The 16401-nt window shown below is 36.3% G+C and overlaps 1 protein-coding gene across 1 annotated transcript in view; it reads left to right on the forward strand.

Moving 5' to 3' along the window:
• Positions 1–308: 308 nt before the first annotated feature.
• The window catches only part of AP3B1 (adaptor related protein complex 3 subunit beta 1), a 1155804-nt gene continuing 1139711 nt past the window's right edge, over positions 309–16401 (forward strand). Inside the window, exon 1 of the mRNA XM_053701376.1 lies at positions 309–571. Coding sequence (XP_053557351.1) covers positions 405–571 — 167 coding nt within the window. The 5' untranslated portion in view covers positions 309–404. The remainder of the gene's footprint in view (positions 572–16401) is intronic.

A 16401-nucleotide genomic window follows, 5' to 3' on the forward strand; every position in this document is an offset into this window, starting at 1 on the left:
AATCATGTTCCAGCTGTAAAGAACCTTAGTAGTAGTCTATGTAGATTCTTGCTATAAAATAATAGTATTAGAATCCTTAGTTGGATGTAGCGCTATAAAACATCCGCTGCGCTTCTCCGCATAGCTCTAATAGGCAAGAAATATACAACCATTAAAAAACTTCCACAAAGTTAAATGTACTTTCCCCGCCTTCTCAGTCAAAAAGAAACTTTCGGATTGGACCAAGTGCGGTTACCATGGAAAACGCGGAACTCCGGGCAATTAGCAGCCCTCCCCTCCTAAAGTCACTGTATGCGCCGTGTCAGCCGCTTGTCACGTGATATAGGGCTTACTACTCTGTCCGGCTTCCGTACTAGGGCAGCTGTTACGGTGTAGTGTTTTCAGCACCGGGTATAACGAGCGCTATGAACAGTATGAGCAATTCCTCGTGTAATGCCAGCACCAGTTTGTCTTATAACCATGAGCCGAGCGGAGGAGGGGAGGCTACTGAGTTGGCTCAAGAGGCTTCTCCTGCAAGCGGCGGCAGCTCTACACCCTCGGGATTCGGCCTTTTCAGTGCTGATTTGAAAAAGTGAGTATAGTGGGCGGGGCTGTCACATCTGTACGGTGTGTGTCATATTATTTTCTCCATTTGTGAAATGATACAGTTGTGACTTCTCATTGCAAGTTTATCTTGCATGTCTCCAGCCAAGAGTTCCCAACTTCCTTCTATTCCCCTGCATCCTCCAACCTAGAGTTCTCCACTTCCTTCTATTTCATTGTATGTGATGGCTTAATTAAAGGTACATAACTCCATTTTTTTTTCGTTATAGATAGATCATCTGATTTTTAAACAGCTTTCCATTTTAATTTTATCTAACTTGTTTTGTTCTTTTGATATCCTTTGTTGAACGCCTAGGTAGCCCCAGGAGCTGCTGATTGGTAGCTGCACATATATGCCTCGTGTTATTGGCTCACCCAATGCATCCAGCTGGCTCACAGTAATGCATTGCTGCGTCTTAAACAAAAGATACCAAGATAATGAAGCAAATTAGATAATAGAAGTAAAGTTGTTTAAAAGTATATTCTCTATCTGAATTATGTAAAAAAAAATGTTTGCATGCTCCTTTAAAGTGTATCCTTGAGGGCTTGCTATCGTTTGTGTGTGTGTATGAATCTCACTATCATGTACCAGTCTGAGGCAAGGGGTACGAGTTGCTAGTCATGAGAGAAAAAAGGCACTAGTCTTCCTAACTGTTCATAAAGGAACGGCTATTTTTTTTTTTTTTTACTTTTGCACATTTTCAATATTTTAACAATTTTTAATAAGGGATAGACCGATATCGTTTTTTTCAGGGCCGATACCAATTATTAGCCACCTTTCAGGCAGATAACAGGGGCCGATATTCTGTACATTTTAAAGTTTTGAAAAATCAACACAATTTCTACACAAATCTGGTATAAACTGAACATGTTTATTAAAAGTAAAGAACTGGGAAAAATAAAGTGCTTGAAAATTAACTTATTAAATGGCTTCCCAAAACATAGAAAAATGGCATAAATACCTTTTTAAACTGCACACTGATATAAAATTTAATTTAAGTCACTACTACAAAGCTAGACACTACACAATTTCTTCAATACTCCCAGTTAAGTAGAAAAACATTATAGTGCAGAAAGCATAACGTTTCAGCATGTTCTCCTGTTAAACTGCTTCTATTTTTTTTAATCTATTGCTGCCACTTCACTAAAAGCACGCTCACTTCGTACACTTTACAGATAAGGGTTAAAAGTAAAGTAAAAAATATACTGCCACTTGACATGGAAAGAAAGGACATGCTGGAATATCAGTGCTAGATTTATTTATTTGCTTTAATTTTTAATATGCTCATATATTTACTAGATTGCAAATACCTTCCCTGGTACTGAGGAGTGGACTATAAGTTTCTTTATTATGTCACTTATGGGCAGTTTTATACGTGTAACAGCGCCACCTAATGGTCAGAGCATTGTTATCCACTGTTACAGAATATTGATACCAGTCTCCTATACTGCATAGCTTTCTACTCATGGTTTGTTGTTGTGGACATGTAATTCATGTGCCTGAACTATTATATATATTTTTTAATATTTTTTTTTTTCTATGCCTATCAAATGGGAAAATACAATATTTAAATTAAAAAGTCGTCAAATTATAGCAGCTTTAGTAAAATGTTTTGCAAATGTGTAAAATTTATCAGAATACAACAAAAAATGTTCTATTTGTGACAGCAATTATCAAGCAGATCGATTTTATAAATTGCTGACCCCTATGAGCAAATCAAAAGTAATTTAGCCCTGTGTACTTCAGGGAAACTATGTAGCTTTAAAGGGACACTGAACCCAAATTTTTGCTTTGCTTTGCTTTCATTATTCAGATAGAGCATGAAATTTTAAGCAACTTTCTAATTTACTCCTATTATCAAATGTTCTTTATTCTCTTGGTATCTTTATTTAAAATGTAAGTTTAGATGCCAGCCCATTTTTGGTGAACAACCTAGGTTGTCCTAGCTGATTGGTGGATAAATTCATCCACCAATCAAAAACTGCTGTCCAGAGTTCTGAACCAAGAAAAAAGCTTAGATGCCTTCTTTTTCATATAGAGATAGCAAGAGAACGAAGAAAAATTGATAATAGGAGTAAATTAGAAAGTTGCTTAAAATTGCATGCTCTATCTGAATCACAAAATAATTTTTTTGGGTTCAGTGTCCCTTTAAGTGCCACTTAAAGTGAAAGTCAATCCTAGGATTGACAACTGAAACAAAGGGGACTTTCATTCATTAAAGTGATGGTCAATTTAGATGAATCCATGCCCGGTTTTTAATAATCCTTTTAAAAACAAGGACACTTTAATTCATCAAAATTGACATTTCACTCGTTTTCTTAAAAAACTTACCTTTTAATCCTGAAAGCCGCTTTAGCGATTACCCCGTCTGTCAGAAGCCTCTTCATACGTCAGAAATGACGAATCAGGCTTCCTCCAATCACGGCTTTTCCCCCCCCCCCCCCGGGGCGTTTATGGCCTGAGGCAATGATGTGATTGGAGGAAGCCGGATTTGTCATTTTGGACCCGTGAAGAGGGCTTGCGACGGGCGGAGGAAGTGCTGCAGCGGCTGTCAGGATTAAAAGGTACTTTTTTTTTTTTTTTTTTTTTTTTTTTTTTTTTCTTCAACCGATCGCCGTTCTGAGCTGTTAAGGAAGTCCACGGCAGATCGCTGTTTTGCTTGAGAGGTGACATTTTCACCTCTTAGCCAATAGCCATGCAGTAAATCCGGCTTGGCGCCCTTGGGAGCTGGATGTACTGCACGGCTATTTGCTAAGAGGTGAAAACGTCACCTCTTAGCAAAACATTTTTTTGCCATGGGCTTCGTTAGCAGCTCAGAATGGCGATTGGTTGAAACAAATAAAGGAGCTTTCTACATGAAGTATCTTATACCTCATGAATGAAAGTCCCCTTTATTTGTTTTAATAGTCAATCCCAGTGTTTCACTTTAAAGATCACATTTTCTATTTCGCAAGTCCATCTACAGCCTGCCATTGGGGGTAGTTGGTAACTGAGACTTAGACTCTTTTATCAGTGCTATTTATTAGTAGATGCTATGCTATGTCCAGCTTATATGTGCTATAGATGATTAGGGTGATGATTTGTGTCACTTAAAATGACATAGTTTCCCTGAAGTACACAGAGCTAAATTTATTTTGATTTGCTCCATATCGGTAAGTTTCTGTCCGATATTGATTATTTCAGAAATTCCAAATATCGGTCCTAATAATCGGCCGCATTGATAATCGGTCTACCCCTACAATTTATATAATTGTAAAAAGACATGTTATTCTAAGGCTAATTTTTGCTTTGAATAGATCATTGGGTCCAGCATGTATTTACTGTTTAATACAGTACAGCAAGCGCTACCCAGGGTGCAAACAAAAAATGGGCCAATTCCTTACCTTAAATTCCTGCTATTAAAAAAAGATACCAAGAGAACAAAGAAAATTGATAATGGAAGTAAATTAGAAAGTTGCTTAAAATTGCATGCTCTATCTGAATCACAAAAGAAAAAAAATGTGTTTCATAAATGTCAGTATTGTTTGCAATAATATTTGTAACAATGTTATACACTGTTGCGCACTTGACGGCAACAGTGTTTTCATTAAAGGGTCAGTAAACTCAGTCGATGTGAAAGATAACTATAAACTCCTATATATACTTACAATTTAACAGCATAGTGCAGTTATCGATAAAATAGATTCAAACATGTTTTATTCCATTTTTATTTTTGCATCCTAACCGTTTATTTTTGTCCGTTCTCCAACCCCTCCACGGCGTCCCCAATGTGGGTGGTATAGACTTACTCTGTACTTCCCACATGTAAATGATGTGACGTAACTCTATCCTCCCACAAAAGCTCGATCACGCTCGTGTCTATTAGATGCAATATTGTAAGCATCGAACGCTTAGCATGGACGTCTGATTGGGGGCATGCGCAGAACGCAAGCAGGAGAAGATGAAGTCATTGTGCGCGCGCTGGCAAACAAGGTAAATAGCTCGACCGATATAAACGTTATTGGGTAAATGGAAATTCTTGAAATATATGAAAAAAAAGCGGCGGTAGAGAAGGCAGACTGTGAATACACAAGCGGTACAACTTTCAATATACATTAGATAACTAAAAAAAAAAGTTTTGAATAATTTGAATGAAAGTCTACTTAAATACATGTTGCATATTTAAAAATTGCAATTGAAATTTGGAGTATACTGTCCCTTTAATGTATAACATTGTTACAAATATTGTTGCAAACACTGCTGCCATATAGTGCTCAAGACATGTGCATACTTCTGAGGTTCTCTAGCAAAGAACATTTAAAGGAATAGTCAAGTCATAATTAAACTTTCAGGATTCAGATAGTGCATGCAATTTTAAGCAACTTTCTAATTTACTCCTATTATCAATTTTTCTTCGTTCTCTTGCTATCTTTATTTGATTGTAAGCTTAGGCCCATTTTTGGTTCAGCACCTGGAAAGCGCTTGCTGATTGGTAGCTACATTTAGACTCCTTTATTTGAAAAAGCAAGAATGTAAACATAAGAGCCCTCCCATTTTTGGTTCAGCACCTGGGTAGCACTTTCTGATTTGTGTCTAAATGTGGCTACCAATCAGCAAGCGCTACCCAGGTGCTGAACCAAAAATGGGCCGGCTATGAAGCGAACATTCAACTAAAGATAGCAAGAGAACAAAGAAAAATTGATAATAGGGGATTGATTTATGAAGCTGCGGATGCTGCTTCCGACCCACTCCGCTTCAGGTCCGTCTGAAGCGGCAGTTAAGAAGCAGCGGTCGTAAGTCCGCTGCTCCTTAACTCGCCCGCCACCTCTGAGGCGGCGGATAGCAATCATCCCAATCAGATACGATTGGGATGATTGACACCCCCTGCAATGTGTAGGGGGCTGTATTGCACAAGTATTTCACGAGAAATGCTTGTGCACTGAAAAATGCCGACAGCGTATGCTGTCAGCATTTATCGATGTGCGGCGGACATGATCCGCCGGCACAATGGTAAATCGGCCCTTAGGAGTAAATTAGAAAGTTGCTTTTGAATGCTCTATCTGAATCATGAAAGTTTAATTTGACTTTTGCTTCCTGCACAATAATTTATCAGCTGATTGCTGCTTTCCCCTTAACTTAAAGGGACATGAAACACAATTTTTTTTGTTTCATGATTTAGGTAGGACATACAATTTTAAACAACTTTCCAATTTACTTCTATTATCAAATTTTGTTTCATTCTCTTGGTATAATTTGTTAAAGGAGCAGCAATGCACTACTGGTTTCTAACTGAACACATGGGTGAGCCAATGAAAATCTGTATATTTATGCAGCCACCAATCAGCAGCTAGAACCTAGGTTCTTTGGTGCTCCAGAGCTTACTTTGATAAACCTTTTAGAAAAGGATAACAAGAGAAGGAAGCAAATTAAATAATATAAGTAAATTGGAAAGTTGTTTAAAATTGTATGCTATGTCTAATTATGACTTTACTGTCCCTTTAAGTCCAATAACAATTTAGCCAAGGGTATAAGCATCCTTGGGGGAATCCAGGGATACCTGTGACATCACAGAGCCCCAGAAACGCCAAAGTGTCAGACTGTTACAGGGAGCTGGATGGGGGAGAAAGTGTTCAAACCCCTTGTTTTCAGCTCCTTTTTTCTTTGATCTAATTTGCTTTGTTGTCTCAGTATCCTTTTGTTGAAAAGCATACCTAGGTATGCTCAGGATCCGCAATGCACTGTTGTAAGCAAGACGCTGATTGGTGGCTGTACATTTATGCCTGTTGTCATTGACTTAACTGATGTGTTTAGCTAGCTCCCAGTTAGGCATTGCAGCTCCTTCAAAAGGGGATACCAAAATAATGAAGTACATTTAATAATAGTAACTTGGAAAGTTATTTAAAATGACATGCTCTATCTCTACAAATTTGGGTTTCATGTCCTTTTAAAGGGATAGTTAAGTCAAAATGAAACTTTTATGATTCAGATATAGCATGCAACATCTTTCCAATTTACTTTTATGATCTAATTTACTTGGTTCTCTTGTTATCCTAAAAGCCTACTTATGTGCGCTGAGGAGAAACAATGCGGAGTTAGGTGGTGGCTGCACATATATGCGTCTTGTGATTGGCTCACCCAATGTGTTCAGTTAGCTCCCAGCAGTGCATTGTTGCTCCTTCAACAAAGAAATCCAAGAGAATGAGGTAAATTGGAAAGTTGTTTAAAACCATCTATGCTATCTGTAGCACAAAAGAAAATGTTTGGGTTTTATGTCCCTTTAACAGAGTGTTTATGTATTTAACCCCTGTGCAAGTGTTGACCACTTGGCTTGCATCACTAATGGTAACATTACATGCTGTAATGAGTGTCAGTTTTGCTTCAGAATGTCTCTAATGAAACAGCAGTTAGTCTTCCCATTAGGTAATTAGGCATGTTACAATAATAGCAACTAATTTACTGTGTTTTTTGCCATACAAAAAAAAGGTTTTGGTTGTCTGTACTAAAGCATAATTTTGTTATAAATAGTGTCACACAAGTTCTTTCATACTCCATGATCTGCATCTCTATTCTGACACTTGAATTTCAAAATTTGGAAACCTCTGTAAATCATGGTATTTTCTTCTTAGTGAATTGCATTGCTGTTGTCTAAAGACAACTCAAGTGGAATGCACATGACTGCATGTGACAAAGTAAAAATGTAACAATTATGTAGGGCTGATTAAATGCCTGCAGGGAATAGGGATTTACTGAGTAAATAGAAAGATGGCTATAGCTGGAGATAATCAGTGTTTTTGTCTGGTGTCTTCCAAATTACACACTGAAAGAAACATTTTTTTTTTTTAAATAAAATACATGTTTGAAGTCTACATTATCACAAGTGTGAATACATTTAAAGGGACAGTCTACCATAGAATTGTTATTGTTTTAAAAGATAGATCATCCCTTTATTACCCATTCCCCGGTTTTGCATAACCAACACAGTTATATTAATGTACTTTTTACCTCTGTGATTACCTTGTATCTAGGAACCTTCTTCCAGCCCCCTGATCACATGACTGTGTTTATTATCTATTGTTTTGCATTTAGCATTGTATTGTGCTAGATCTTAAATAACCCCCTGTGCCTAAAAACAGTGTTATCTATATGGCCCATGTGTACTTTCTGTCTTTGTGTTGAAAAGAGATTTAAAAAGCATGTGATAAGAGGCAGCCCTCAAAGGCTTAGAAATTAGCATATGGGCCTACCTATGTTTAGTTTAAACTAAGAATGCCAAGAGAAAAAAGCAAATTTGATGATAAAAGTAAATTGGAAAGTTGATTAAAATTAAAAGTCCTATCTGAATAATGAAAGTTTAATTTATATTAGACTGTCCCTTTTAAAGGAAAGTCTACTCCAGAATTTTTATTGTTTAAAAAGATAGATAATCCCTTTTATTACCCATTCCCCAGTTTTGCATAACCAACACAGTTATATTAATAATCTTTTTACCTCTGTAATTACCTTGTTTCTAAGCCTCTGCATACTGACTCCTTATTTTAGTTCTTTTGACAGGCTTGCGTTTTAGCCAATTAGTGCTGACTCCTAGGTAACTCAATGTTATATATATTGCACACATGCTCTAACGCCCTCTAGCTGTGAAAAACGGTCAAAATGGCCTGAAATAAGAGGCGGCCTTCAAGGGCTTAGAAATTAGCATATGAGCCTACCTAGGTTTAGCTTTCAACATAGAATACCAAGAGAAAAAAAAGAAAATTTGATCATAAAAGTAAATTGGAATGTTGTTTAAAATTGAATGCCCTCTCTGATTAATGAAAGTTTATAATTTTGACTAGACTGTCCCTTTAAAAAGGGGTTACACACACACACACACACACACACACACACACACAGTCAAAGTTGCTCTCCTGGAGACCCCCTCTCTGCTCCAGATTATGATGATACAGCCAGTGATTGGTGCATACACATGTATGCCTTCCTCTCATTTGCTTGCCAGCTGTAACCTTATCTAAAATTGCATCGGAACACAATTTTGACTGAATCTAATGAGATTGTATAGCCCCAGCATACTACTGTACAGCAGCTTCTACACAGCTATTTCTTGTCTTTTAATGCAGAGATCTTTACATGTGCTGTTCTAATCTCTGTGCTTACATGGGTGCTGATTGGTATGCCCAGTATATTGTTAGCTGCAAACACTTACTAGTCCCTGTGTGCATATGTCAAGACATAGTTGCACACCTGGAAAACACTTATTTTTTTCAACATGACTTTCCAGTCAGTTTGTGCATGTGTAGCCAATTTAAATGTTAAAATAAAAAAAATTAAAAAGTCTGCCAGGCCAGCATGCGATTATCTATTGTTTAAAAATAAAGTGACATTAAAATGGACAATTTTATTTTTATAATAGAATGTCCCTTGAAAGTAGGGATAGACCGATTTATCGGAGCGGCCGAATTTTAGGGCCGATATTTGGAATTTCTGAAATAATCGATATCAGCCAGAAACTTACCGATATGGAGCAAATCAAAAGAAATTTAGCGCTGTGTACTTCAGGGAAACTATGTAATTTTAAGTGACACAAATCATCATCCTAATCATCTATAGCACAAGTAAGCTGGACATAGCATCTAATAATAAATAGCACTGATAACAAAGTCTAAGCCCAGGTGTTTCTGGGAGCTCAGTTACCAACTACTATACCCCCAATGTCAGGCCTGTAGATGGACTTGCATAAACAAACATATATGATTTGTGAAATAGAAAATGTGATCTTTAAGTGGCACTTAAAGCTACATAGCTTCCCTGAAGTACACAGAGCTAAATTACTTTTGGTTTGCTCATAGGTGTCAGCAATGCATAAAATCAAACTGCTTGCTGTCAGAAATAGAACATTATTTGTTGCATTCCGATACATTTTACACATTTGCAAAACATTTCACTAAAGCTGCTATATTTGATTTTTTTTTTTTTATTTAAATATTTTATTTTCCCCTTTCTTAGGCATAGAAAAATGCGCTCTCTCTCGCTCTCTCGCTCTCTCGCGCTCTCGCGCTCTCGCGCTCTCGCGCTCTCGCGCTCTCGCGCTCTCGCGCTCTCGCGCTCTCGCGCTCTCGCGCTCTCGCGCTCTCGCTCTCTCTCTCGCTCTCGCTCTCTCTCTCGCTCTCTCTCTCAATATTTGCATAGGAAATTAGTACATCTAGGCAAGTTAATATACAATGTTTCCAATGCACAAGAGAATTGTGGGTAAGATATGCAAATTCACTGTTTTTACACAGCGATCCTTTTAAACAGGAATATGACAGCAAACCAGAAATCACTCACTAGACAAGCCTGTTTTGTTCTTTTTGGAATTGGAAACATTGTATATTAAGAATTTCTGGGGAAAAGCAAGCGGGGATACTTGCCTAGATGTACTAATTTCCTATGCAAATATTTACATTGATTTAATTTTGAGACATGGAGGATTTTAATTTCAGTTTTTTATCTCCCCCCATAATTTTAATGAATTTTGGTTTAACCATGAAAATAGATTTCTGGTTGCTGCATTGGAAAAGCTATCTCCTACTGATGAGTTCCAAAAAGAACGAAACAGGCTTGTCTAGTGAGCGATTTCTGGTTTGCTGTCATAATCCTGTTTAAAAGGATCGCTGTGTCAAAACAGTATTTTTGAAGCAAAAAAACTGAGAATTTGCATATCTTACCCACAATTCTCTTGTGCATTGGAAACATTGTATTTTAAGAATTTCTGGGGAAAAGCAAGCGGGGATACTTGCCTAGATGTACTAATTTCCTATGAAAATATTTACATTGCTTTTAATTTTGAGATATGGAGGATTTTAATTTGTTTTTTATCTCCCCCCATAATTTTAATATATATATATATATATATATATATATAACACTGTGTATGTATGTATATATAGTTCAGGCACATCAATTATATGTCCACAACAAATCTTGAGTAGAAAGCTGTGCAGTATAGGAAACTATTATCAATATTCTCTAGCAGTGGATAACAATGCTCTGACCATTAGGTGGTGCTGTTACACATCTATAAAAATGCCCATAAGTGACATAATAAAGAATTTTAATGTCCTCTCCTCAGTACCAGGGAAGGTATTTGCAATCCAGTAAATATACGAGCATATTAAAAATTACAGCAAATAAATAAATCTGGTACTGATAATCCAGCATGTCCTTTCTTTTCCTGTCAAGTGGTAGTGTATGTGTGTGTGTGTATATGTATGTATGTGTGTATGTATGTATATATTCAGAAGCCGTTTAACAGGAGAACATGCTGAAATGTTATGCTTTCTGCACTATGTTTTTCTACTTAACTGGGAGTATTAAAGAAATCGTGTAGTGTCTATCTTTAATTTAATTTTATATCGGTGTGCAGTTTAAAGGTATATACACCATTTTTCTATGTTTTAGTAAGCCATTTAATAAGTTAATTTTCAAGCACTTTATTTTTCCTAGTTGTTTACAATTTCCATGATTTTAATTTATAAATAATTGGGTGTTTTGGATCAGCAATTTCATTTTGATCTATCAAATACCTGAAGGACACAGTAATATATCAATAGTGAAATGAGGTTTATTGGATTAACAGAAAAAGTGCAATATGCATCAAAACGAAATTAGACAGGTGCAAAAATTTGGGCATCCCAACAGAATTATTGCATCAATATTTAGTAGCCTCCTTTAGCAGAAATAACAGCCTCTAGACGCTTCCTATAGCCTGTAATGTGTGTCTGGATTTTGGATGAAGGTATTTTGGATCATTCCTTCTTGCAAAACATCTTCAGTTCAGTTAGGTTTGATGGTTGCTGAACATAGACAGCCCGCTTCAAATCACCTCACAGATTTTCAATGATATTCAGGTCTGGGGACTGGGATGGCAATTCCAGAACATTGTACTTGTTCCTCTGCATAAATTCCAGAGTAGATTTTGAGCAGTGTTTTGGGTCGTTGTCTTGTTGAAATATCCAGTCCCGGCGTAACTTCAACTTTGTGACTGATTCCTCAACATTATTCTCAAATATCTGCTGATATTGAGTGGAATACATGTGACCCTCAACTTTAACAAGATTCCCAGTACCGGCACTGGCCACACAGACCCACAGCATGATGGAACATCCACCAAATTTTACTGTGGGTAGCAAGTGTTTGTCTTGGAACGCTGTGTTCTTTTGCCGCCATGCATAACGCCCCTTGTTATGACCAAATAACTCAATCTTTGTTTCTTCAGTCCACAGCACCTTCTTCCAAAATAAAGCTGGATTGTCCAAATGTGCGTTTGCATACCTCAAGCGACTGTTTGTGGCGTGGTCTGTGGGCTGTTCGTCCGTTCTCACCATCCTTTGCCTTTGGCTCTCCGATTTTTTTTTTTTTTTTTTTTACTTGGCCTGCCACTTCTGGCCTTAACAAGAACTGTGCCTGTAGTCTTCCATTTCCTCACAGTAGACACTGACAGCTTAAATTTTGCGATAGCTTTTTGTAGCCTTCCCCTAAATCATAATGTTAAACAATCTTTGTTTTCAGGTCATTTGAGAGTTGTTTTGAGGCCCCCATGTTGCCACTCTTCAGAGGAGAGTCAAAGAGAACAACAACTTGCAATTGGCCACCTTAAATACCTTTCTCATGATTGGATGCACCTGTCTATGAAGTTCAAGGCTTAAATTACAGTCAACACCAGAATTTTTGTTCTTTAAAAAGAAAGATAATCCCTTTATTACCCATTCCCCAGTACCAACCAACACAGTTATAGAAATACATGTTTTAACTCTGTAATTGCCTTGTATCTAAGCCTCTGCAGACTGCCCCCTTATTTCAGTTACTTTGACAGACTTGCATTTTAGCCAATCAGTGCTCACTCCTAGGTCACTTTGCGTGCATGAGCTCAATGTTATCTATATGAAACGCATGAACTAATGCCCTCTAGTGGTCAAAATGCATTCAGATTAGAGGCAGTCTTCAAGGTCTAAGATATTAGCATATGAACCTCCTAGGTTTAGCTTTCAACTAAGAATACCAAGACCAACAAAGATGAACAGTGGCACTACTTTGGACTTTTCCTCTAATGGTAATTTAAGTCAGGAGGTATAAGTATATTCTTATCAACTATATACTAGAGGAAATGGTGCTTGTGCACAATTATAAATATAAACACCAAGGAAGAATGGTATAAAGGATACCAGACTTCCCAAAGTATGCACTTGCAGCACTCTAGGCCTAAACTAAGGGATGGGATTCCCCGACAGGATATTAAAATATAACTTATTTGTATTAATATTAAAAAACCAAAAGGTTTGGTTGATACACACACAATTAAAATGTTTACCAGTATCCAAATTAATTAAATTATTAAATTCACCTTAGATCACAGAAAATAATGATTTGGCCTCAATAAATTTACTAATATTGGTGATCTAGATAATCAAATCAATCAACTAGGTGGTGGTTACAGCAATGGTTATAACCAAAATTTAAGAGCTGGTGTGAAAGTTCCAATCTAGGTAATGTGATTTCCACTCAATGTGATTCAAGGAACACTATTGAGTATGTAGTATAGTAAATAATATCAAACTTATGAATATTTCACATCGATGATAATAATCACAGAATAGGGGTGACAATAAATTAAAGACTCACAGAAAAAAACTTTATCAATTATAGCCTGAGCTACAGTTGTAGCCAGTGTATTTATATGAATAACTCACAATGTGTACGTGATTGGTGCTACTTTTATTTACAGTATCGTGTTAAGCGCACATACATGAAAATTGGAATAAGGTCAGTGTTTTGTTAGGCGCACATTCATAAAGGTTGGAAATAAAGTTTATAATGGAATAAATATAGTTATGTACTTCCTAGACCTCAAGTATAGCCCATTCCATAGGTAAATAGTTTAACCCTTATTAATGATATATTTCCATCTGATACAATCCAGATTCAATACTCAAGATTGCTGGGTTAAGCACATACAGCAAATGCTGCCAAAATGATATGGCTCATTTTTATCAGTCTTCCTAATCTTGGGTACACAACCTTTAGAAAACTTAGTAGGTAATTACTCAGGCCCCACCCTGGTTATATGGATAGCACCTAAAATAAATTAAATTTTCTTTAAGTTCTGGGGGTATGCATTCATTCATATACTGAGTGAGTAATTAAGGTTGAGTCTGCAAAGCTAGGCACAACCCTGCTTTTATAAAGAATTTGTAAATATCATTCAGTATGTAGTTTAGTTTCCACAACGTAACATATTAACATTTCAAGCACTATATTATGCAGTTAAATAAAGTCTGGCGCAACCCAGACTAAGTGAATGGTAATTGTTCTGCGGCTTATAGAAAATAAGCACCAGGGTTGCAAGTAAATGTGGAGGTTCTAAATATGGTGCCTTATAGTACAGCGAATACTATGATTGTAAATTAATACTCATTTGTTTGTGAGATCTTGTAATACACACTCTTACATATGCTAGGTTTATAATTTAAATTAAGTCTGGCACAACCCAGAATTAATAAATGCTTGCTATCCTTTAGTTTGTATCAGTGTAAACGGCATCGCATCTAATCATTCAAAGAGTCCCTTGAAACAAGTTTCTAATAAAAATAAATCCAACAAATCCCAAATTGTATGAAAAGACTAAGTTTCCATTGGTTTGTGAATAATATCGTCAGCGTAACACACATTCATTCCTCACACTCGATTTATTAGTTAGATAAATAAAGTCTGGCACAACCCAGATTATTAAATAATAAAATTGAATTTATTTTAGGTGCTATCCATATAACCAGGGTGGGGCCCGAGTAATTACCTACTAAGTTTTCTAAAGGTTGTGTACCCAAGATTAGGAAGACTGATAAATATGAGCCATATCATTTTGGCAGGATTTGCTGTATGTGCTTAACCCAGCAATCTTGAGTATTGAATCTGGATTGTATCAGATGGAAATATATCATTAATAAGGGTTAAACTATTTACCTATGGAATGGGCTATACTTGAGGTCTAGGAAGTACATAACTATATTTATTCCATTATAAACTTTATTTCCAACCTTTATGAATGTGCGCCTAACAAAACACTGACCTTATTCCAATTTTCATGTATGTGCGCTTAACACGATACTGTAAATAAAAGTAGCACCAATCACGTACACATTGTGAGTTATTCATATAAATACACTGGCTACAACTGTAGCTCAGGCTATAATTGATAAAGTTTTTTTCTGTGAGTCTTTAATTTATTGTCACCCCTATTCTGTGATTATTATCATCGATGTGAAATATTCATAAGTTTGATATTATTTACTATACTACATACTCAATAGTGTTCCTTGAATCACATTGAGTGGAAATCACATTACCTAGATTGGAACTTTCACACCAGCTCTTTAATTTTGGTTATAACCATTGCTGTAACCACCACCTAGTTGATTGATTTGATTATCTAGATCACCAATATTAGTAAATTTATTGAGGCCGAATCATTATTTTCTGTGATCTAAGGTGAATTTAATACACTGATTTGGATACTGGTAAACAATTTAATTGTGTGTGTATCAACCAAACCTTTTGGTTTTTTAATATTAATACAAATAAAAGTTATATTTTAATATCCTGTCGGGGAATCCCATCACATAGTTTAGGCCTAGAGTGCTGCAAGTGCATACTTTGGGAAGTCTGGTATCCTTTATACCATTCTTCCTTGGTGTTTATAAGAATACCAAGAGAACAAAGAAAAATTGGTGATAAAAGTAAATTTGGAAGTTGTTTAAAATTACATGCCCTATTTAAATCATGAGTTATTTTTGGACCAAACCAATTGTGTGTTCCAATTAATCAGTGCTAGGTAGTTACAGGTATTAAAATCAACAAAATGACAAGGGTGCCCAAATTTATGCACCTGTCTATTTTCGTTTTTATGCATATTGCACTGTTAATCCAATAAACCTCATTTCACTACTGAAATATTACTGTGTCCTTCAGTTATTTGATAGATCAAAAAGGAAATTGCTGATCCAAACACCCAATTATTTATAAATGAAAATCATGGAAATTGTCAGGGGTGCCTAAACTTTTGCATACAACTGTACCTATGCAATCCATATGCCAGCATCACCAACAATGTTATTGTTTTTGTTTGTGAAGAATAATACATAAAGTAAATGTAACTTATTTGTTGTACTGTATTTTATTTCTTCCTTGCCCTCACCCTATTACTTTCTGTAGTGCAGTGACATATAGAGAGGTCCCACCCTCTCTGTAGGTGTCATTTGTGTGCACCTGACAGCGCTATTTGTCTATACTGTCACTCACTGCTTTGGTGATGGTCAAGAATATGTGTCCATTGCCGCAATGGGATTTGTGGTTTGCCAGGACTGTAATCAAGTAACAGTTATAGTGATATGAAACACCCAAAGTTTCTTTTGGGATTCAGACATTGCAAATACAGTAGATTTGCATAATCAACAAAAGCCCAATAAAAAGACAATGCAATAGCACTCAGTCTGACATTCAAATGAGTAGAAGATTTATTTTTTTTCTGACAAATTTCAGTTGTCTGTTTCCACTCCTCCTAAATCTTGGGACAGCCATCAACCAATCACAAATGCATATACGTATATTCTGTGAATTATTGCACATGCTCAGTAGGAGCTGGTGGCTAAAAAGTGTAAAAATGAAAAGACTGCACATTTTGTCAATTAAGTAAATTGTTAAGTTGTTTAAAATTGCCTGCTCTATATTTGAATCATGTAAGTTTAATTTTGACTTGAGTGTTCATTTTTAATTCTGTTATCAAATTTGGTTTAACCCCTTAAGGACCAGGC

The sequence above is a fragment of the Bombina bombina genome, chromosome 2 (genome assembly GCF_027579735.1).
Source record: "Bombina bombina isolate aBomBom1 chromosome 2, aBomBom1.pri, whole genome shotgun sequence".
In the NCBI taxonomy this organism is placed as follows: Eukaryota; Metazoa; Chordata; class Amphibia; order Anura; family Bombinatoridae; genus Bombina; species Bombina bombina.